The 22,775-nt window shown below is 42.0% G+C and overlaps 1 protein-coding gene across 2 annotated transcripts in view; it reads left to right on the top strand.

Moving 5' to 3' along the window:
* SCFD2 (sec1 family domain containing 2) overlaps positions 1 to 22,775 on the top strand; it is a 615,832-nt gene that overhangs the window by 214,308 nt on the left and 378,749 nt on the right. For both annotated transcript variants that reach the window (XM_089669243.1, XM_089669242.1), the window contains exon 5: positions 10,561 to 10,810. In XM_089669243.1, coding sequence (XP_089525369.1) covers positions 10,561 to 10,810 — 250 coding nt within the window. The remainder of the gene's footprint in view (positions 1 to 10,560; positions 10,811 to 22,775) is intronic.

The following is a 22,775-nucleotide window of genomic DNA, read 5'->3' as shown; positions in this document are numbered from 1 at the left end:
GCAATTCTACCCAACTTCCTACACTTCTCTTTTCTACAGATGCTGAGAAGGCATTTGATAGGGTGATTTGGAGATTTATCAGGTGTACTCTTTTGCCCCTCATATTTACACTCACTCTAGAGCCGCTGTTTTTACACGTAAGACCTACTACAGGTATGCAGGTCGGAAAGACATCTAACAAAGTATCTGCACTTGCAGATGGCTTGCTCTTTTTTGTGATCATCCCAGAAACATCAATACCCAATTTAATCAAAGAACTGAATTTTTATTCACAATTATTAAATTATAAAATAAACTTTGCTAAATCTGAAGTACTGAATCTCACAGTCCCTGCGACCAATGTATCTATTTTGAAATCAAGCTTCCCATTCAAATGGGCGATGGGGAAACTTAATTACTTAGGGATTTTTTATTACATATTCCTTAAAGGACAAATACCAGAGTAATTTTCCACAGCTGCTTTTTAGTATTAGATGGGATCTTCGGTGTTGGCGACATCTTACATAAACCTGGTTAGTTGTTCCTCCGGACTCTTTTATTCCCTCTTTTGTTACAGCATGGGGAAGAGATCTAAATATGGCATTATCTGTGGACCAAAGAGACTTTATATTTTACTTTATACACAAATCATCTTTGTCATTGGAACTGCAGGAATCCGGATATACACTATATTGCCAAAAGTATTGGAATGCCTGCTTTTACACGCACATGAACTTTAATGGCATCCCAGTCTTAGTCTGCAGGGATCAATATTGAGTTGGCCCACCCTTTGCAGCTATAACCACTTCAACTCTTCTGAGAAGGGTGTCCACAAGGTTTAGGAGTGTGTCTATGGGAATGTTTAACCATTCTTCCAGAATTGCATTTTTAAGGTCAGGCACTGATGTCGAATGAGAAGGCCTGGCTCACAGTCTCCACTCTAATTCATCCCAAAGGTGTTCTATCGGGTTGAGGTCAGGACTTTGTGCAGGCCAGTTAAGTTCCTCCACCCCAAACTCGGTCATCCATGTCTTTATGGACCTTGCTTTGTGCACTGGTGTGCAGTCATGTTGGAACAGGAAGGGACCAAGCCCAACTCCTGAAAAATCCTGGCAACCACCAAACCCAGACACATCCATCAATTTGCCAGACAGAGAAGCGTGATTCGGCACTTCAGAGAACATGTCTCCACTGCTCTAGTGTCCAGTGCCGGTGTGCTTTACGCCACTGCATCCAACGTTTTGCATTGTACTTGATGATTTAAGGCTTGGATGCAGCTGCTTGGCCATGGAAATCCATTCCATGAAGCTCTCTATGTACTGTTGTGCTAATCTGAAGGCCACATGAAGTTTGGAGGTCTTTAGCTATTGACTCTGCAGACAATTGGCGACTTCTGCTTAGTATGTGCTTCAGCATGCGCAGACCCCGCTCTGTCATTTTATGTGGCCTACCACTTCATGGCTGAGTGGCTGTTGTTCCCATTTGCTTCCACTTTATTATAATACCACTAACAGTTGACCGTGGAATATTTAGTAGCAAGGAAATTTTACGGATGGACTTAGTGCACAGGTGGCAACCTATCACGGTACCATGCTTGAATTTGCTGTGCTCCTGAGAGCAACCCATTCTTTCACAAATGTTTGTAGAAGCAATCTGCATGCCTATTGGAACACCTGAATCCAATGATTTGGAGGGGGGGGTCCAAATACTTTTGGCAATATAGTGTAAGCTGCTGACTAGATGGTATAAAATTTCAGAGAGACTACATAGAGTGTTTCCTACTGTCGACCCCACCTGCTGGTGAGGGGAAGACAGGGGAAAGCTCTATCATATTTTTTGGACTTGCCCTTAGTTTGATCTTACTGGCAGGATGTATGTACTTTGATTGAAGATCTTATGGACCTTTCCCTTATCCATATAAAAACATTTTTTACTTGTGAGCCAATAAGGTGTATAGTAAACGGCTTCTATCAATAAGATCGCAGGCTATCTTGCTCACCCTCATAAATGTGAGTTATCAGTGCATACAAATGAAGAAAATATAGATGCCGTGCTCTATCAAGACCTATTACCTGTATATAGTATAAAAACTGTATTTGCATTAAATCTCTAATAGCTGCATGATCTATAATGTGTAACCATACATGATTGTAATGCCAATCAATACCCAAACATGTGTTGATAATAGTGAATAAATGAATTTGAAAAATATATAACAAAGTTGGTGATAAAAATTTTTTTTAAGTCTGTGCAAAATTATTCAAATTTGTGTCCTTCGATGATTAAATAAATAATCCAATTAATAAATAAATATCAAAAATAAAAAGTGAGAAATATGGAAAATAAATAAAAGGTAAAAATTCAATGAATTTTGTGCAAAAACGCAAAACAAACTTGGTGCAGAGTTCAGCAGGGATGAAATATCTGTGTGCTCTCCTTCCAATCAGCCTGAGGTGATGCAGGTGAAGGTTGCAGATAGAGGGCTACTATGTAAGCCTGAATGGTCATATGGATCTCTACCTCCTCAGATCTTTCCTTGATCCAGCCCCTTAAGTATTCCTCATACGGATCATGTAAATAGAGAAAAGTGCATAGTGCTTTATCGTTGATAAAAATAAACACTTTAATATGCGCTCAATATGCACTCACTATGCACTCACATTGATTAAAAACAATCTGCACTTTGTATAATAGCCGCTTAAAGCGGTGAAGACCAGCCTCTCGGGTGTGCTCGCATACACTACCAGTGCTCGCCGTGTAAGGATGTGTGGTGATGTCACTGCCACTCCCCAACGCGTATCTCCACTGGGATTCGTGGCTTTGTTCCTTCATCCTCCAGGAACTGCGTGCATACTTTTGCTATATGAGGCTAGGCATTGTCGTGCACCAGGAGGAACCCAGGACACACTGCACCAGTGTAGGGTCTGACAGTGGGTCCAAGGATTTCATCCTGATACCTAATGGCAGTCAGGGTGCCATTGTCTAGCCTGCAGAGGTCTGTGCGTCCCTCCATGAATATGCCTCTCAGGACCATCACTGACCCACCACCAAAATGGTCATGCTGAAGGATGTTACAGGCAGCATAACATTCTCCACGGCTTCTCCAGACCCTTTCACGTCTGTCACATGTGCTCAGGGTGAGCCAGCTCTCAAAGGGCACCAGTGGCAGACCTGCCAATTCTAATGTTCAATGGCAAATGCCAATCGAGCTCTATGGTGCCGGGGAGTGAACACAGGGCCCACTAGAGGACGTCTGGCCCTCAGGCCATCCTCATGAAGTCTGTTTCTGATTGTTTGGTCAGAGACATTCACACCAGTGGCCTGCTTGAGTTAATTTTGTAAGGCTCTGGCAGTGCTCATCTTGTTCCTCCTTGCACAAAGGAGCAGATACTGATTCTGATGGGTTAAGGACCTTCTACAGCCCTGTCCAGCTCTCCTAGAGTAACTGCCTGTCTCCTGGAATCTCTACCATGCTCTTGAGACTGTGCTGGGAGACACAGCAAACCTTCTGACGATGGCACTTATTAATGTGCCATCCTGGAGGAGTTGGACTGCCTGTGCAACCTCTGTAGGGTCCAGGTATCCCCTCGCTACCAGTAGTGACACTGACCCTAGCCAAATGAAAAAATAGTAAAAAACAGTCAGAAAAGATGTGTAGGGAAAAAATATCAGTGTCCTCCACCTGTAAAACCATTCTTGTTTTGGTCATTGTTGCCCATCTAGTGCACCTGTTGTTAATTTCATTAACGCCAAAGCAGCTGAAACTGATTAGCAACCCCCTGTGCTATTTAACATACCAGATCAATATCCCAGCAGTTTAATTGACTTGATGCTTTACTCTGTAAATGATTCCAAAGCATTGAACTGAGCAGACTCACTGGATATATAACTTAATTTGCTTTTTCTTTTATTTTGGCTTATTTTTGTATTATGTAATAATGATGCATTAATGGACAATCATATCGTATACATTATAAATCTGGATAAGTGGGCATTTTTGTGTATTAAGGAATGTGATTGTGTGTACTTAATATAATTTGTCATTTTAAATAAAGAATAAAAAAAATGGGGTGCAGGAAGAACAGATCTTACACTGTAGATTATACTGTACATCTATGAGGCTGAGGTCACAGGAAAGAAGTAGACTGCTATTTTTTAGGGGGTTTTCAGGACAAAATAAAAAAAATTATGAATATTATAATTTCCATGGGGTTTCCTTGCCTCTACACTCAGACACTCAAAAATAAAATAAAAAAAACAAGGTTTTGGTCACTCTTCCCCCTCAGAATGTCATTGTTCACATACACAGCTCTTGCTGACTCTACTATACCTTATCATATTATTTCATACGACACTTGTACTAGATTAACTTTAACAAAGGGATTAGTACTAATGATATGATTTCATACAGAATGCTATCAAAAACACAAGCTGTGCACTGTTTGGGTACTCTTAACTACTTGTCATTCCAGTTCCTGGCTGCAGAGCTGATTTTGGTTTTTACAATTGCTTGCAGGGTTTAGTGTATTTGAAGAATTAGCTCCAGGCACATGAATATACTGCTGGGATTCATGACATCTTAAGTGTTATCCTTGGAGAAAGACACATACTGTTCTTGTACTGTTTTTTTTGTATTTTTTTTATATTATTCAGGGCAGTAATTATCACAGGACATTTGTGAACCAGTTGTGCAGGGCAGAGAAGTAACACAGAACTGCAGAGACATAAGGTATTTAATTCTCACACTTTTTTGTATTTATGCCTTTCTGGCAACCTCTGAACTATAATTCATCTGCAAGGGGTATGGTGCTCCTGGGTGGAATTACAGGAAGCCATAATTTAATTAACATGTAGCTCATGTTAGATGGTTGATACAATTAATTTGCAGCCCTGTCTATGAAGCAGACTGCATTCTACCTTCAGTAGAATGGAGTCATATCTGTATAGATTTGTGTTGTTGCCCACGTTTCTCCAAGGGCATCATAATTTATAAAAACAGCCTTACACATTTTTATATATATTTTTCATATTTTGTTTTTTTATTTGATTCATAAAGATCAATTCCAGGCAAGCTTTCAAACCAGTCAGAGAACTAGACAATACATAATATGTAAACATTAACAATACTCATAACAGCAACCTACCCGGCATTATCGTTTAAAGTGTGTGCGTGTGAGGGGGGTCAGGCTCACCTACAGGAAGGCTGGGAGCAAAAGTTTGAAGATGCCTTCTGTGGCGAAGACCTGTCTACTAGCCATTTTCTTTCCCAGGCAAGGTACAATTAGTATGGAGGAGGGCAGGGACTTTACCCCCAAAATATTTTACATTTCACATGATGTCCAATTCAACAGCAAAGGACCATCAAGCAAACAACTTGGTAGCCAGTGTCTGTACTCCAGCATAATGTCTCCTGGGCCCATATCACATCTGTGTTGTGTCTTCTCCGATTCTAATCTGGTTTCTGTGCTGGAGACCGGGACAAGTTATAGCCCCCATTGGCTGAGGAGGCAGTGGAATTCCGGGCAGCTGTAGCTATAGTTATTTTTTGAATCCCTCTGTCCTACTAATGCTGGGTGATGTTATATACACTATATTGCCAAAGGTATTGGGACACCTCTCCAAATCATTGGATTCAGGTGTTCCAATCACCTCCATGGCCTCAGGTGTATAAAATCAAGCACCTAGGCATGCAGACTGCTTCTACAAACATTTGTGAAAGAATGGGTCACTTTCAAAAGCTTAGTGAATTCAAGCATGGTACTGTGATAGGTTGCCACCTGTGCAATTTGTGCAAGTCCATCTATGAAATTTCCTTTCTACTAAATATTCCACGGTCAACTGTTAGTGGTATTATAACAAAGCGGAAGCAACTGGATACAACAGCAACTCAGCCATGAAGTGGTAGGCCACGTAAAATGTCAGCAGGGTCAGCACATGCTGAAGCGCACAGTGTGCAGAAGTCGCCAACTGTCTGCAGAGTCAATAGCTAAAGACCTCCAAACTTCATGTGGCCTTCAGATTAGAACAACAACCGTGCATAGAGAGCTTCATGGAATGGGTTTCCATGGCCGAGCAGCTGCATCCAAACCTTACATCACCAAGTGCAATGCAAAGCACCAGATGTAGTGGTGTAAAGCATGACGCCACTGGACTCTAGAGCAGTGGAGATGAGTTCTCTGGAGTAAGGAATCATGCTTCTCTGGCAATCTGATGGATGTGTCTGGGTTTGGAAATTGCCAGGAGAACGGTACTTGCCTGACTGCATTGTGTTTAGTGTAAAGTTTTTTGGGGGGATTATGGTGTGGGGTTATTTTTCAGGAGTTGGGCTTGGCCCCTTAGTTCCAGTGAAGGGAACTCTTAAGGTGTCGGCATAACAAGACATTTTAGACAATTTCATGCTCCCAACTTTGTGGTAACAGTTTGGGGATGGCCCCTTCCTGTTCCAACATGACTGCACACTGTTGCACAAAGCAAGGTCCATAAAGACATGGATGAGTGAGTTTGGGGTGGAGGAACTTGACTGGCCTGCACCCGATAGAACACCTTTGGAATTAGAGCAGAGACTGTGAGCCAGGCCTTCTCGTCCAACATCAGTGCCTGACCTCACAAATGTGCTTCTAGAAGAATGGTCAAACATTCCCATAGGCTAATCCTTGTGGACAGCCTTCCTGGAAGAGTTGAAGCTGTTATAGCTGCCAAGGGTGGGCCGGCCAACTCAATATCGAACCTTATGGATTAAGACTTTGATACCATTAAAGTTCATGTGCGTGTAAAGGCAGGTGGCCCAATACTTTTGGCAATATTGTGTATGTGATGTAAGCCTGTTTGCTACTTTTCGCTGCCATATCTACTGGCTCTGGATACTGAAAGATTCTATATTATTTTGAACACTTGTTCTCTTCTTGGACATTTACAGAAGGGAGCAAAAAAAAAAAACAGGGATATTTTTTACAAACTATCTGTCCATTAAAAGACAGTTGGCAGCCCTGCCATGCAGAGTTTTTCTGGTTCAAAAGAGCAACCTGCAGCATGTTTACCAATCAATGAATCAGCATCATCATCTATGCCCAACTATTCAGGAAGCAGCTGAACTAGAAAGTAGTGGATTTATCTCCTCATCTGTGCAGTTTGACAGAGCTATCAATATCACAATAGTGGATAAACAGAATTACAGATTTTTGGCAAGTAAAATAAGGATGTATATTTATGTCAGTCTTGCATTTAACTGTTTGTCTGCGGTTCCATTTTAATTTGAGTTTTCTGTAATTCTCTTAAACCCTCCCCATCAAGCTTACTAGGAGTGTACTTCTGGAAACCTGATCTATGTAACATCTTTGTTATGTCCAAAATGTCACTTTTTGCAAAAAAGGCATAGCTCCTGAGACCTAATGTATACAGACAGTATTACAACTTTCTGACTTGAAAAGATCCACAGCAAGCATCCCAACTGACCAAGAAGACTCAGAGTAGAATCATATATAGTTCTTTCAGGCTTAGAAATGAGAGGATCTGAAATGTGGAAAGAGATTTTGTTTTCAAAAAGCCTTGTTACACCATAACTGCCGTCTCATAATAGTGAGAGTGAAAGTAAACTTAACTCCACATGGGGAAGCAATGGGGATGCCAACTAGGCACTTATTCTATAAGTTGAAAGGGGAAAACCGTAAAATGTACCAAGGTACAAAAATCAAACAATAATCCAGCAATAGCAGCCACATTCATATTTCCACAAGAGGTTTAAACATAGAGGCTTTGGAGAGCGGAAGACTGCAGTACATGTGTTTGCGAATTCCTCTCCAGTATCTCAATCTAGGGTTCTTAAGTAAATAGATTGCCCAGGACACAGAATAGGATGAATTGTGCACTATAGTAATGTCTGGATAAAACCTATAGTACCAATAATGTAAAATGTGCTCTCCATATGCTACTCAAGATTTCATTCTTATTTTTTTTTTTTTTAATTGTTATAGTTGTAAGTGATCATTAGACCATTAAATTCATCCAAATGTCAAATTCCAGATATTTTTCATTAATCCCCAGACTGACAGTCTGGCAACTCTAGCTACCTAGAGGATTGATGTGCCTAAGACTCTATGTAGACTGGCATGAGTTCCAATGGACTGTTTATTGCAGCCTTCTCACTCTCTGATCCCAAAAGTTTTGCAGAGTGGATAATGTGGACAGTGTGTGAATATTACCTATCATTGTACTGTCTTTGGAAATTTTCTCACTTACATGATGTGAGCTACTGTGTTAGAAATGCTAGGACGTCTTTGTATTCCAATCCTGATACTGTGGGCTACTATTCACTTTGAAGCTTTTGTTGTGTATGAACTGGGCTGCCAGTGTAAGAGCTTAATACGTACATGTACAGTTGCAAGAAAAAGTATGTGAACCCCTTGGGATTACGTGGAGTTTTGCATGAATTGGGCATAAAATGTGCTCTGAACATCATCTAAGTCACAACAATAGAAGAACACAGTCTGCTGAACATAATACTACACAAACATTAGATGTTGCCATGGTTTAATTGCACATAACATGTAAACATTCACACTGCACAACGATCTGGAGTAATTTTGGACCACTCCTCTTCACAAAACTGTTTCAATGTAGCAATATTCTTGGGATGTTTGGTGTGAATCGCTCTCTTAAGGTCATGCCACGGCATTTCAATCGGGTTGAGGTCAGGACTCTGACTGGGCCACTCCAGAAGGCGTATTCTGTGCTGTTGCAGCCATTGTTTTGTTGAATTACTTGTATGCTTTGGGTCATTGTCCTGTTGCATCACCCATCCTCTGCGGAGCTTCAGTTGGTGGACAGATGGTCGTATGTTTTCCTGCAAAATGTCTTGATAAACTCTGGAATTCATTTTCCCATCAATGACAACAATCCGTCCAGGCCCTGAGGCAGCAAAGCAGCCCCAAACCATGATGCTCCCTCCGCCATGTTTTACAGTGGGGATGAGGTTTTGATGTTGGTGTGCTGTGCCTTTTTTTCTCCACACATAGTGTTGTGTGTTCTTCCCAAACAACTCAATCTTGGTTTCATCTGTCCAACAGTATATTTTGCCAGTAGTGCTGTGGAACATCCAGGTGCTCTTTTGCAAACTTCGAACGTGCTGCAATATTCTTTTTGGGCAGCAATGGCTTTCTCCGTGGTGTCCTCCCATGTACTCCATTCTTGTTTAATGTTTTCCTTATTGTAGAGGGAGAGTAGCAACAGTGCTAAACTTTCTCCATTTGTAGACAGTCTGTCTTACCGTGGACACATGAACATCAAGACTTTTAGAGATACTTTTGTAACCCTTTCCAGCTTCATGCAAGTCAACAATTCTTGATCGTAGGTCTTCTGAGAGCTCTTTTCTGCGAGGCATGGTTCACATCAGACAGTGCTTCTTGAAACCAGTAAACCCAAAACAGGTGTGTGTTTTTTAAGGGCAGGACATCTGTCAGCAACACATCCAATATCACACTGATTGGAGTCAAGGTTGGCTCACTCCTGGCTCCAATTAGCTCTGGGAGAAGTCATTAAGCTAGGGCCTCACATACTTTTTTCCTCCCTGCACTGTGAATGTTTACATGTTATGTGCAATTAAACCATGGCAACATCTAATGTTTGTGTAGTATTATGTTCAGCAGACTGTGTACTTCTATTGTTGTGACTTAGATGACGTTCAGAGCACATTTTATGCCCAATTCATGCAAAACTCCACGTAATCCCAAGGGGTTCACATACTTTTTCTTGCAACTGTACTTGCAGTATCTGTAATAAACACTCCAATCTGCCATCATGTTTCTCCAGAGCATAGGCTCTGATTACATTTACCTTCGGTTGGGTAATGTTGGATATTATGGACAGTGTAGAAGTTCATTCTTTGTGGAGAAAAGCTTTGGCATGTTTTTGCTAAATAATGAGTAAAATACTTTGTAGCTTGGACAGTAAATTGTTTCTTATATTTTCATGAGATAAACATAAAGGATGCTTTGCAGATTTCTGCGTGTGAAAAATGCTTGTTGTCTGGTTGTTATCCAGATCCTCTTACCTTAATACTTGCAACAAGCAACTTTTGTATGATTTTCCAAATCTGTATATTTGTTCATGGTTGATGCCTCAAAGTACTTAAGCCAGATTGTCAGCATGGCACCAGGCAATGAGCATCTTTAAAATTTGGGCAACAAAGGCAGCCCTTGTATTTCTATCATCTTATATGAAACAGACAAACATAACGGTGATGTGTATATTTATTAATTGTGCTGTGTTATTTTGTATGCACCATTAATTTTCAGATAGACATTTTAAGTTGTGGTATTAATCTATTTGTATATCTGAAACAAATGGAACCCAGTGATGCTTGCTAGCATTAATAGAATCAAGCTTTTATACTGGCACATGAAAATGGAAATTCCAATCTTCTTTTGGCGGTCATAAGCGCAGATATTTCTTAGCATCGTTAAATATTTGTACATATAATTTCATCAATTCACTCTGCTGCATCCTGTTTGTTTTTTATGGCTTCTTCTGTCATGGCATTTGAAAATGCATTGTTTTACCATTTGTTTTTCTGTTTTTTTATTGCAGAGTACTGGGAAATCAGAACTACCAGCAGTCCTCAACCAGCTATACCCTATGATTAAATCTTATAAGGAAAGAAATGCTGATGACTATAGTATAGAGGACATTCTTGTCCTTTTGGTCTATATCTACTCTGTGACTGGAGAGATCCAGCAGAATAATGAGCTGGAAATCTTGGAAAGGGAAGTAAGGAAAGTTCTCATTCAGAGTTTATGTGATGAGCCCAAGCTGAGCCCTCTGCTACAGAATATAACAGGTTAGTCTATTATATAAACACTTTGAAGAAAACAATTTTTTTAATGAAACTCCTATTACAGATGAATGTGCTATACAGTATTCAGGTTCTTGTTAACATAGAAGCTTCCAAGTTCCCTAACCTATTCTAAGCCTATCCCTTCTCACCCAGGTACCTACTTACCTTTTTTTTTACAGCTGTGGTTGCTCATGCTGCAGAAATTATGTTCTATGTAGTCTGCACTTGTAGGGTTCTATTGACTCAAATGAACCTATACCCTAGGAGTCAGGCTTCATTTAAGTCTATAGAAAGTCAATACCCACAGGAACTCACGTACAAAAATAATTGTTCAGTTATTGCCTTTTATCTGACACCAGTTCCCCCCAGCCCCTGAATTTTATCTTCATCCTTTCTCTTTGGTGGTTTCCTGTTTTTTTTTTTTTTTTTTCTTTTTGTTACCATTAATTTTTATTAGCAAGTATTAAAGGTTTCAGAGAAATATTAAAGGTTACAGACATTACAATTTCAAACAGATGTAAAGCCATAATCAAAATGAGAAAGAAGAATAGTGTAAACTGTGTGATTCAAAAGCTCGATATCAAGATTCCAGGAGCACTTATGGAATCAGAGTACTTCCTGAAAGATAGATGATCCAAAGTTCCCAAATCTTTTCAAACTGAGGTATTTTATCATTAAGGATAGCTGACAGTTTCTGTCAGGGCTCCAGGTATGACCAGAGGTGTGTGGCCCGACACAGGGAAACACAGACTTCAGGTATAGCATGTAAAACAATATATTTTATTAAGGCAACACAGACATAAACGCAGTGCAACAAACCAAACCCAAAACTAACACAAATACGTACAACAAGGTGCAACAAACCCAAACCTTAACTGATATATACAGTTGTGGCCAAAATTATTCAACCCCCAATGCTGTAAAGGGGTTTAGGGACTATAGTGTACATTTGGAATTGTATTCAGAATCAAATCCTACAAGGACGTTGTAACTACCCAAATGCAACTAAAATGACATCAATTGTTTATGTAATACAGTAGTAAATGGTTCTTATGTGGTTTCTTCATTGCCACAATTATTCAACCCCTTAAAGACTACCACTCTGAAGAACAGAGGTTCATACAGGTGCTTTCCATCAGGTATTGAAAACACCTGTGGATGTCACCGAGCAGCAATCAAGCATAATAAGCACCAATTAGGCAGCTTTAAAATGACTGTGATACTCAGCTCCTTCTAGACATTTACTGGTGTGGTTACAAACATGGTGAAGGCAAGAGAATGGTCCAGGAAGACAAGAGAAGAGGTGATTTCTCTTCACAGGAAGGGCAATGGCTATAAGAAGATTGCAAAGATGTTAAACATACCAAGAGACACCTTAGGAAGCATCATTCGCAAATTCAAGGCAAAGGGCACTGTTGAAACGCTACCTGGTCGTGGCAGAAAGAAGATGCTGACTTCGACTGCTGTGCGCTACCTGAAGCGTAGAGTGGAGAGAAGTCCCCGTGTGACTGCTGAGGAACTGAGAAAAGATTTGTCAGATGTGGGTACAGAAGTTTCAGCCCAGACAATAAGACGCACACTGCGTAATGAAGGCCTCCGTGCCAGAACTCCCAGGCGTACCCCCTTGCTGTCTCCAAAGAATAAGAAGAGTCGACTGCAGTATGCCAAAAGCCATGTGGACAAACCACAAAAGTTGTGGGATAGTGTTCTGTGGACTGATGAAACAAAATTAGAACTGTTTGGGCCCATGGATCAACGCTATGTTTGGAGGAGGAAGAACAAGGCCTATGATGAAAAGAACACCTTGCCTACTGTGAAGCATGGTGGAGGGTCAATCATGCTTTGGGGCTGTTTTGCTTCTGCAGGTACAGGGAAGCTTCAGCGTGTGCAAGGTACCATGAATTCTCTTCAGTACCAGGAGATATTGGATGGAAACGTGATGCAGTCCGTCACACACCTGAGGCTTGGGAGACGTTGGACCTTTCAACAGGACAATGATCCCAAGCATACCTCCAAGTCCACTAGAGCATGGTTGCAGAGGAAAGGCTGGAACATTTTGGAGTGGCCATCGCAGTCACCAGACTTAAATCCGATTGAGAACCTCTGGTGGGACTTAAAGAAAGCAGTTGCAGTGCGCAAGCCTAAGAATGTGACTGAACTGGAGGCCTTTGCCCATGAAGAATGGGCGAAGATACCCGTAGATCGCTGCAAGACACTTGTGTCAAGCTATGCTTCACGTTTAAAAGCTGTTATAACTGTAAAAGGATGCTGTACTAAGTACTAAGATTGAATGTCACTTGGGGGTTGAATAAAACTGATAATGCTGTGAGCACAGAAAAGACATTTGTGGTTATTTCATTATAACTGTTATGTTATATTTGTCTGACCTACAAGTGCCTCTTTAATGTAAATGTAAGCAAGATGACTGAATGATCAAAAGCAATGTCAAACTGGCCAAAACACTCAATTTCAGTGGGGGTTGAATAATTTTGGCCACAACTGTATGGAGCACAACGTAGTCAGCCAGGCCGGTTTGGTAGCAAACGGGCAGACAAGGCACAAGGGGTAGGCAGAAGATTGGTCAGGAGTAGCCGAGGTCGGTGCAGGCAGAGTTCAAGCAGAGTCAGGATCAAGCAGAGTCAGGATCAGGCAGGAAGCAGACAGGATGCAGGTACAGGGGCTCATGGGAACAATACACCAAGGCCCTGACTGCAGGCCTGGCCATTCCTTAAATACACCTCCAGCAATCAGCCTCAGGTGATGGCTTGTTTGCAGGAGTGAGCTTCTGGCTGCTGAGAGCACCCGCTGGCCAGCCCTGGTACTGCAGCCCACAAGGCAGGTGAGTCCCACCACCAATGGCGAGTCCATTCCTGGCAGTTTCTCATTGACCATTATCCAGGAGAGTTTGGTCTTAATCACATCAAACAATATGGTGGGAGATTTCCACAACCTAGCTTTCGCTATACGAGCTGCTAATAGTCCAAAGAGATGTATTTCCAGGCAAAAAACACCTATTTAGTACTGTAAATCTCTGGAATGCACACATATTTCCCCATGTATTATCTCCTTAAGCATGCTTCAAGTACAGAACAATATCTGAGCCAGAAATATAGTATGCTCCTTCCTTACTCTTTGACATGAAAAAAATGGCTTTGAATTCCTAATGACATGGTGTCAGCCCTTCCTATTTCATTTCTGATTAATTACAAAGAATATGGACTTGTCCTCACCCCCTCCCCCCAATCTCATCTCTATGACCCCTTCTTGCATACAAGCAGAGAGCACAGAGAGTTATTAGATCACAAAGTTTCTGGCAAAATCAACTGGTATTTTTTTTTACTTATTGAACAGATAGGGATGTAAAATTTCCAGAAATGTTGAAGCCATGAGAAATTTTTCCCCTCTGTTTTTTTCTGGAAAAACTGGAAATTTTGGAAAATTTTAAAAAATACAGTGTGGAGTTTTACAAATTGAAAGTCATTTTGTTACACTGGGAATGTAGAATACAGTGTATAAACGTATTACGCTTGAAATTAAAGTACAGATTATTCAGTAAAACTAAACTTGCTTTTTAAAATTGTATTTTTTATTACAATTGGAATAACAAGGAGTGTACAGTTCATTTACAAAGTATTCAGATCCCTTCACTTTTTTCAATTTTGTTATGTTGCAGCCTGATACTACAGTTGTTTAAATTATTTTTTTTCTCTAATTAATCTACACTCAGTACCCCATAATGACAAAGTGAAAACAGAATTTTAGAAATGTCTGTGAATTTATTAAAAAGTAAAGCATGAAATATCACATGTTCTTAAGTATTCAGACCCTTTACTCGGCACTTTGTTGAAGCTAATTTGTCATCAATCACAGCCTTGAGTATTTTTGGGTATGACACGACACACCTGGATTAGGGGATTTTATTCCATTCTTCTTTGCAAATACCTCAGTCAGGTTGGATAGGGACCATCCGTGGACAGCCGTTTTCAGGTTTTTCCAGAGAATTTCAGTAGGGTTCAAGTCAGGGCTCTGGCTTAGCCATTTTAGGACATTCATAGAATTTTCCCTAATCCACTCCTGTGTTGTCTTAGTTGTGTGCTTAGGATCGTTGTCATGCTGCAAGGTGAACCTTTGGATCAGTCTGAGGTCCAGAGCACTGTGGAACAGGTTTTCACTGAGGATATCTATGTATTTTGCGCCATTCAGCTTACCCTCAACCCTGACCAGTCTCCTAGTCCCTGTTGTTGTAAAACACCTCCACAGCATGATGCTGCCACCACTATGATTCACTGTTGTAATGGTATTGGGCAGGTGATGAGCGGTGCCTGGTTTCCTCAAGATATAACATTTAGAATTGAGGCCAAACAGTCCAATCTTGGTTCCATCAGACCAGACAATCTTGTTCCTCAGTCTGAGAGTTCTTCAGGCGCTTTTTTGCAAACTCCAAGTGGGATTTCAGTATTTGTGAATAATACACAAAAAAAACACCCGCGCCTAATAGCAAATAATAGCAATTAATGAGAAATAAATTTATGACTGCAGCTGCTATCCCTTATCTTAAAAGATATCTTAGTTACCATATACAGCCAATAGCGTTTGCTAAATAATGCTCAATATAATGTCAAAAACTTGTAAGATAAATGTGCTCTAAAAAACATATTTCATATATCCACTTATGAGTACAAAGTCCATAATAAATCCACAAAACAATTTTATGTGCAAATTTCCAAATTAAGTGTGCTTGCATCAATTTAAAAATCATAAATTATATAGAATGTTCATAAAAGGAGTGCTCTATCCACCGATCCCACTGTTAAGTGTTCCACCACCAGTGAATGTAAACTCTCCTCACTCACCAGATTCCATTAACCTCCTTGTTCTACAACAAGAAAAGTCACATTGCACTTTGTGGCCCCCCAGGGGCCTGCTTGGTTCTCCTGCCCGGCACCTCTCTGCTCTGTTACCTCCTCAGCAAGTTATGTTTCAAAAAAGAGAGAAGAGCAACTCTTGAAACTCTGGAGGGAAAAGCTACGTGCACTATCATTATGGTCCTCATTTAATTCCATAAAGTAATTTTTAATTTATTTAGGTCACTTCTGGCATGCAAGGTGTGTTTGTCATCCTAGTAGCATTTGGAAAAAATTTTTCTTTTCAGAATATTTGCAAATTGCAGCTTTGCTGTTAGCAGAATTTACAATGTGGAAATGTTTCCAAACTCTAGATGTTGGCTCACCGTTTTACTGAGAGGAGGGGAAAAAAAAACAGTTTACTAACCAGACTATAGGTAAACATTATGGTGTGATAGTAGAGAACATTATTAGGAATCATTTAAAGGTTAAAAAAGATAAACTAAATTGTCAGACAAATCTACCCTCTAACCATTCCAAAATTTAGTGCTTCTTAACCATTTCGCGCCGGCGCCTCCCATCCCTTTAAGAGTTTCAGAAGCCGGGAGGTGGGCTGGGTTTTAGGGTCACGGCGGTCACATGATCAGAAAAGGTCCTGATCGAAAGGGGAGATCAGGACCTTTCCGTGAGTCACGGACATATGTGGTGGGAGCACGCAGGGCACGTGCTCTTAGCACATATGTATTTTCTAATTGCACGCTAATATGCGGCTGCTCGGCGTCAAGGCCCAGGCGCTGAGAGGCTGCATATTTGTGTGCGCTCGGCATCAAGGGGTTAAAATTCTTCCTTTACAAGTGTATCATACCAATAACTGCTTTACACGCACCCCCGTTTCTGACCTCTCTATATGTAACACAGCCATGGTGTTATACTCTTTAATTCTAGAGTTCTGTGCACTCTACCAATAATTGGCTAAAAACAAACCCCAAACTGACCTATCTTATCAAAAATTCAATGTGTAATGCAGCCATTCTGTTGTCATACTCTTTAATTCTAGATTTCTGTAGGTCCGTAGCTTAGCCTCTGCTGGGAGAAAGCTGTATTTGGAGCATATGACAGATGACCCCAGGTTCAGTCAATGCAGCTTCCCAGCTTTCTACATGGAACAGCTTCATACTCCCAGGGCTCGATAATTTTCCTTCCACAAATGTAACAGCCTGTAGACTATACAACTATGCAGGTGGAACAAAACTTCCACAGTTGTGATTGGTTCAAAAAATGTACAAAAGGAGGAGATACCTTGTGTAGTAAGTTTACTCAAAATTAAAATCACATTTTAAAGAAATGAAAAAATTAGTCCAGCTGTATTCTGACATGTTTCTTCAGTCAAAAGTTGTCAGAATCCTTCTAGTATGTCATTAATTGTATAAAATTATTTTAGCCCTCATTCTGCCCCTGGATTACTTGCGGTGTAAACCCATGAGTGGGTAAAAAGACTACAACCCTCACTCTGCCCTTGGATTACTTGCTGTGTAAACTCATGAGTGGGTAAAAAGACTACAGCCCTCACTCTGCCCTTGGATTACTTGCTGTGAAAACCCATGAGTGGATAAAAAGACTACAGCCCTCACTCTGCCCTTGGAATACTTGCTGTGTAAACCCATGAGTGGGTAAAAAGACTACAGCCCTCACTCTGCCCTTGGATTACTTGCTGTGTAAACCCATGAGTGGGTAAAAAGACTACAGCCAGAAGGAAAGTCAGGAAGGTCAATTTTGCTTAATTGAGCTCCAGAATGCTGATAAACCTTTAATCTTTCTAACTCTCTACACATTCAAGAACACTATTGTAATATATTCATAGACTAACAGTGTAGCAATCATTTTAAATATTTCAAAACATTTGTGTTGTGCATTCCATAAACCTTTAAAAATCAAATAATACAATCTACATTGTAGCCTACCTCATATAACATTGTTATTACATTAATTAAAGGGAAAATACAAACTTCAATCAATTATTTGTAAATTTAGGTTTCCAAATTTATCGTTCTCATGACATAATACATATACAGTATAATGGGGTTGAATTTATCAAAACTGGAGCAGCTGTGCATAGTAACCAGTTAGCTTCTATCTTTAGCCTGTTCAGTTAGGTTTGGAAAATGAAAGATAGAAGTTGATTGGTTGCTGTGTACAGCTGCTCCAGATTTTGTCTGCTCCAGTTTTGATAAATTCCTTGTTTTACAAAGAAATATTTAATACATGAGAAAAAGGTTTCCAAAAACGTATCCCATTGGAAATCCCATTTTAGGTACCTCTTAGCTGTTGTATGTTGAGAAGCTGGGGTTCATGCTACTTAGCAAATCACATTTGTTTCAGCATGGCTAAAGTACATTATCATAGTTATGTGTTTCTGCACAAGCATCATGTGGCAAATGAAGTGAGAGCATACTTTGGCTGTGAGAACTCCACCTGCATTATTTTGTATTTACCGTCCAGGAATTTTTTTATGCTTGCTACTATACATTCACTTTCATTTAGGTCTGTTCCAAGGCACTTTTTGTAAGGTTTATTTAATCCATTGTGATGTTATTTCTGTTGGAATACAATGTTCATGTATTTTTGCATTCTAGATTTTCAAAATCTGCTTTTAAATGTCCTTGTTTCTTGCACACAAGACATCCACATGTTTCTTGTTGCATGTTACTGTTTCTATTTTTCATCTTTAAAGCAGACTCTGTGATGGAGGCACCATCGCTGTTAATTCTTTTCGTTTTACGCTTATATTCATCAATGAGCTTACCTTTAACAAATCTAATATCAGTTGGGTGTGCATCACGTGCTGAGACAAGCATTTCATAACTTTTAAAGCACAAGTAATAGTGCTGTAATAGTGCTGTGACATGAAAGTCTTTTTTTTTCTTCTCCTATACCTCTCAGGTGTTTAACCATTTCCAAGGTGTGCCTTATGTAATCCTGCATATCATGGCCTTTCACCAGCTTGGTTAGGTATAGTTTTCTATTCAAATACAGTTTATTGCTGAAATTAGCTCTTTCATGCACCTTTTGTAATCTGTCACACATTTCTTGAGCAATTTCACACTTACAGTGTATGTATGTGTGTGTGTGTAGTGTATACAGTGGGGATCGAAAGTTTGGGCACCCCAGCTAGAAGTTTGTATTAATGTGCATAAAGAAGCCAAGGAAAGATGGAAAAATCTCCAAAAGGCATCAAATTACAGATGAGACATTCTTATAATATGTCAACAAAAGTCAGATTTTATTTCCATCATTTACACTTTCAAAATAACAGAAAACAAAAAAATGGCATCTGCAAAAGTTTGGGCACCCTGAAGAGTTAATATCTTGTACTGCCCCCTTTGGCAAGTATCACAGCTTGTTGTAGCCAGCCTAGAGTCTTTCAATTCTTGTTTGAGGTATCTTTGCCCATTCTTCCTTACAAAAGTCTTCCAGTTCTTTGAGATTTCTGGGCTGTCTGTCAAGCACTGCTCTTTTAAGGTCTATCCATAGATTTTCACTTATGTTGAGGTCAGGAGATTGTGAAGGCCATGGCAAAACCTTCAGTTTACACCTCTTGATGTAATCCCCCGTGGATTTTGAGGTGTGTTTAGGATCATTATCTATTTGTAGAAGCCATCCTCTCTTTAATTTCAGCTTACAAAATATTGACACTTTGGGCCCAATTTGGACATTTTCACTTAGGGGTGTACCCACTTTTGTTGCCTGCGGTTTAGACATTAATGGCTGTGTGTTGAGTTATTTTGAGTGGACAGCAAATTTACACTGTTATACAGGCTGTACACTCACTACTTTACATTGTAGCAAAGTGTAATTTCTTCTGTGTTGTCACATGAAAAGATATAATAAAATATTTACAAAAATGTGAGGGGTGGACTCACTTCTGGGAGATACTGTATATATATGCATGATTTGGTTATCTTCTATGCTAAGAAAGACAGATTGTGCTCTGAGTTTTCTGATCCTTCTGTATCCACTCATCTGTAGGGTGTTCTAGCTTGACTTAATTTATACATTTCTACGGTACCTTCTCTTATTAGCAGCATCTTGAATTTCCAAGACTGGTAGTTCTGGTTTGTCAGGTTTGCAAAGAAAAACTTTGTTGTGTTACTTTCCATTTTCTTTTATTCTGTTGCAGTCTTCTTTCTGTTGCTGTATCTTGCACTTCTTTGCTGTAGCTGGCTACAACTGTGTGTCTGGGCACATAACCTGTTAGAGATTCTGTATATAGCCCTACAGAACAGAGGGACAGCAAACCTATGTGGACTGTGCACTGTCTGTAGGGCTATATACAACAGCAAGAAACAGCAAGAAACTCTACTGCATGCTGGACAGACTGCAAGCAAACACCCTGGGAAACATCTCTTACATGCCTGAGTCCCACTCTGTGTACCTTTTATATAATACACTCCTCTTCATATTACTATCCTCTGTTCCCAAATCTCATTTCTTTACCCCTCTGCTCCACCCCAAAACTTGCACGTCTCCCCCTCATTGCTATCATCTCCCTACTACTGCTCTCATCACCCCCCAAAATGCCTCTTCTACTCCTCCTTCTCATTTTCCTCTCCTCCATTCCCAAAATCCATTCACTATATCCCTCTGCTCCTCCTAAACATTTGTATATTGTGTCCTCACTGCTTCCTTCGCCCCTCTATGGCACCCACCACCTCCTCCTATTATTCCACTCTCCCGCTGACCCCAACACCTCCACTAGGAGTTTCTCACGCTCCTGCACATCCCGCTCCCATGCCACCTTTCTCACCCTTCTCCTCCTCCTAGCCGCGGGAGACATCTCCCCGAATCCTGGCCCTCCACCACCTCCCTCACCCGCACAACACCCTCCCGCCTCCATGTCCTACCGCAACCCCCGCAACCTAGTATCTGTCCCCCTGCTCCCTAAAATCTCCCCCCGTTTTCATGTGCACTCCTGAACTCCCGATCGGTGTGCAACAAGCTTACCGCCATCCACGACCTCTTTGTTTCCCGCTCCCTCAACCTCCTGGCAATTACGGAAACCTGGATCCAGCCCACTGACTCTACCTCCCCTGCTGCACTCTCCTATGGAGGTCTCACCTGGACCCACTCACCCAGACCTAACGGTCGTAAAGGTGGTGGGGTTGGTCTGCTCCTGTCACCGCAGAGCACCTTCCGAGTCCTCCCAAACCCCCCTCCCTATCCTTCTCCTCCTTCGAGGCCCACTGCGTCCGACTATTCTCCCCAACCCCCCTGAAGATTGCTGTGATATACCGGCCTCCTGGATTCATACCCCGCTTCCTGGATGACTTTTCCTCCTGGCTACCCTTCTTCCTCTCCTCTGAGCTACCCACCATCATTCTTGGGGATTTCAACATCCCTGTCAACCTTGACAACCCAGACACAGCCCGTCTCCTCCACTTAACCTCCTCCTTTGCACTTGCACAGTGCATACAATCCACCACCCACTCCGACGGTAATATCCTTGATCTTGTCTTCTCCAACCACTGCGCTCCCCACAACCTCACTAACACCCCCTTCCCTCTCTCTGACCACAACCTGATCACCTTCTCTATCTCCTCGTCCTCCAACGCCTACCCCTCCAAATGTCACACTACTACCAGCCGTAACCTCCGCAACCTTAACCCTGCCCCCCTCCACTCTGCAGCTGATCAACTCCATGACAGCATCCTCCCCCTGTCCTGCCCCGACTTGGCTATGACTGCCTACAACAACGCGCTGTCAGCAGCCCTTGACTCACTAGCGCCTTTAACCACACGCAACATCAGAACCCGACCGCTCCAGCCCTGGCAGACTGATCACACCAAATCCCTCAAACGACGCAGTCGTGCCCTGTAGCGACTATGGCGCAAAACCAAATCCCAACAAGCTTTCACCCGCTACAAATCTGCCTTCCACACCTACACCTCCTCCCTCCACGCAGCCAAACAAGCCTACTTCCTGACCCTCATCAAGACCCTCTCCTCCAACCCTCGCCGACTCTTCTCCACCTTCAACTCTCTACTCTCTCCACCCCCACCTCCACCCAGCACCTCACTCACTGCCCTTGAGATTGCCAATCACTTCAAAAACAAGATTGACACAATTCGCAAGGACATTGCCGCAACTCACACGCCCTCTCAACCCGTCCCCTCTCACACAGCTACCCCCTCATCCCCCCTCCCCCTCGACATTACCCACAGGGACTTCGTCACTGCTCAAACTCCCTCCAACCCCGTTCCCCCTCACTCAGCTACCCCCTCATCACCCCTCTCCCACGGCCCCACCACTGCTCTGACTCCCACCCCACCCTACATTCCTCATACTGAAGCTCCCCCAACACTCCACACCTTTGACCTTACTACCATCGAGGAAGTCTCCAAGATCCTCTCTGATGCCCGCCTCACCACCTGCCCCCTCGACCCTATCCCCTCACAATTCCTACGACCTCCCTCCCCCTCCATCCTACGCTCCCTCACCCACATCTTTAATCTCTCCCTCTCCTCCGGCACTTTCCCCTCCCCACTGAAGCATGCGCACATCACCCCCATACTTAAAAAGCCCTCCCTGGACCCCAATGACCCGAACAACCTCAGACCCATCTCCCTGCTCCCACTTACATCTAAACTCCTCGAGCGCCTCGTCTACACCCGCCTATGCTCTCACCTCAACAACAACAACCTCCTCGATCCCCTACAGTCTGGCTTCCGCCCCCTACACTCCACCGAAACCGCCTTACTCAAACTCTCCAACGACCTTCTAACCGCCAAAGCTAATGGCCACTATTCAGTGCTCCTACTCCTTGACCTCTCTGCGGCCTTCGACACAGTTGACCACCCCCTCCTCCTCAAAATACTACACTCCCTCGGCCTCAGAGATTCTGCTCTCTCCTGGCTCTCATCCTACCTGTCACAACGCTCTTTCAGCGTTACCTATAATGCTACCACCTCCCCCTCACTCCCCCTCTCTGTTGGGGTCCCTCAAGGCTCTGTCCTTGGGCCCCTTCTCTTCTCCATCTACACCTCCTCCCTTGGCCAACTCATACACTCTCACGGCTTCAACTACCACCTCTATGCCGACGACACACAAATCTATCTCTCAACCCCCCA

This window comes from Staurois parvus, unplaced genomic scaffold (assembly GCF_062004578.1).
Source record: "Staurois parvus isolate SC_StPar_1 unplaced genomic scaffold, SC_StPar_1.0 ptg000071l, whole genome shotgun sequence".
NCBI classification, from domain to species: domain Eukaryota; kingdom Metazoa; phylum Chordata; class Amphibia; order Anura; family Ranidae; genus Staurois; species Staurois parvus.
Note: the sequence above shows the minus strand (reverse complement) of the source record. Positions and strands in the feature narration are given on the sequence as shown.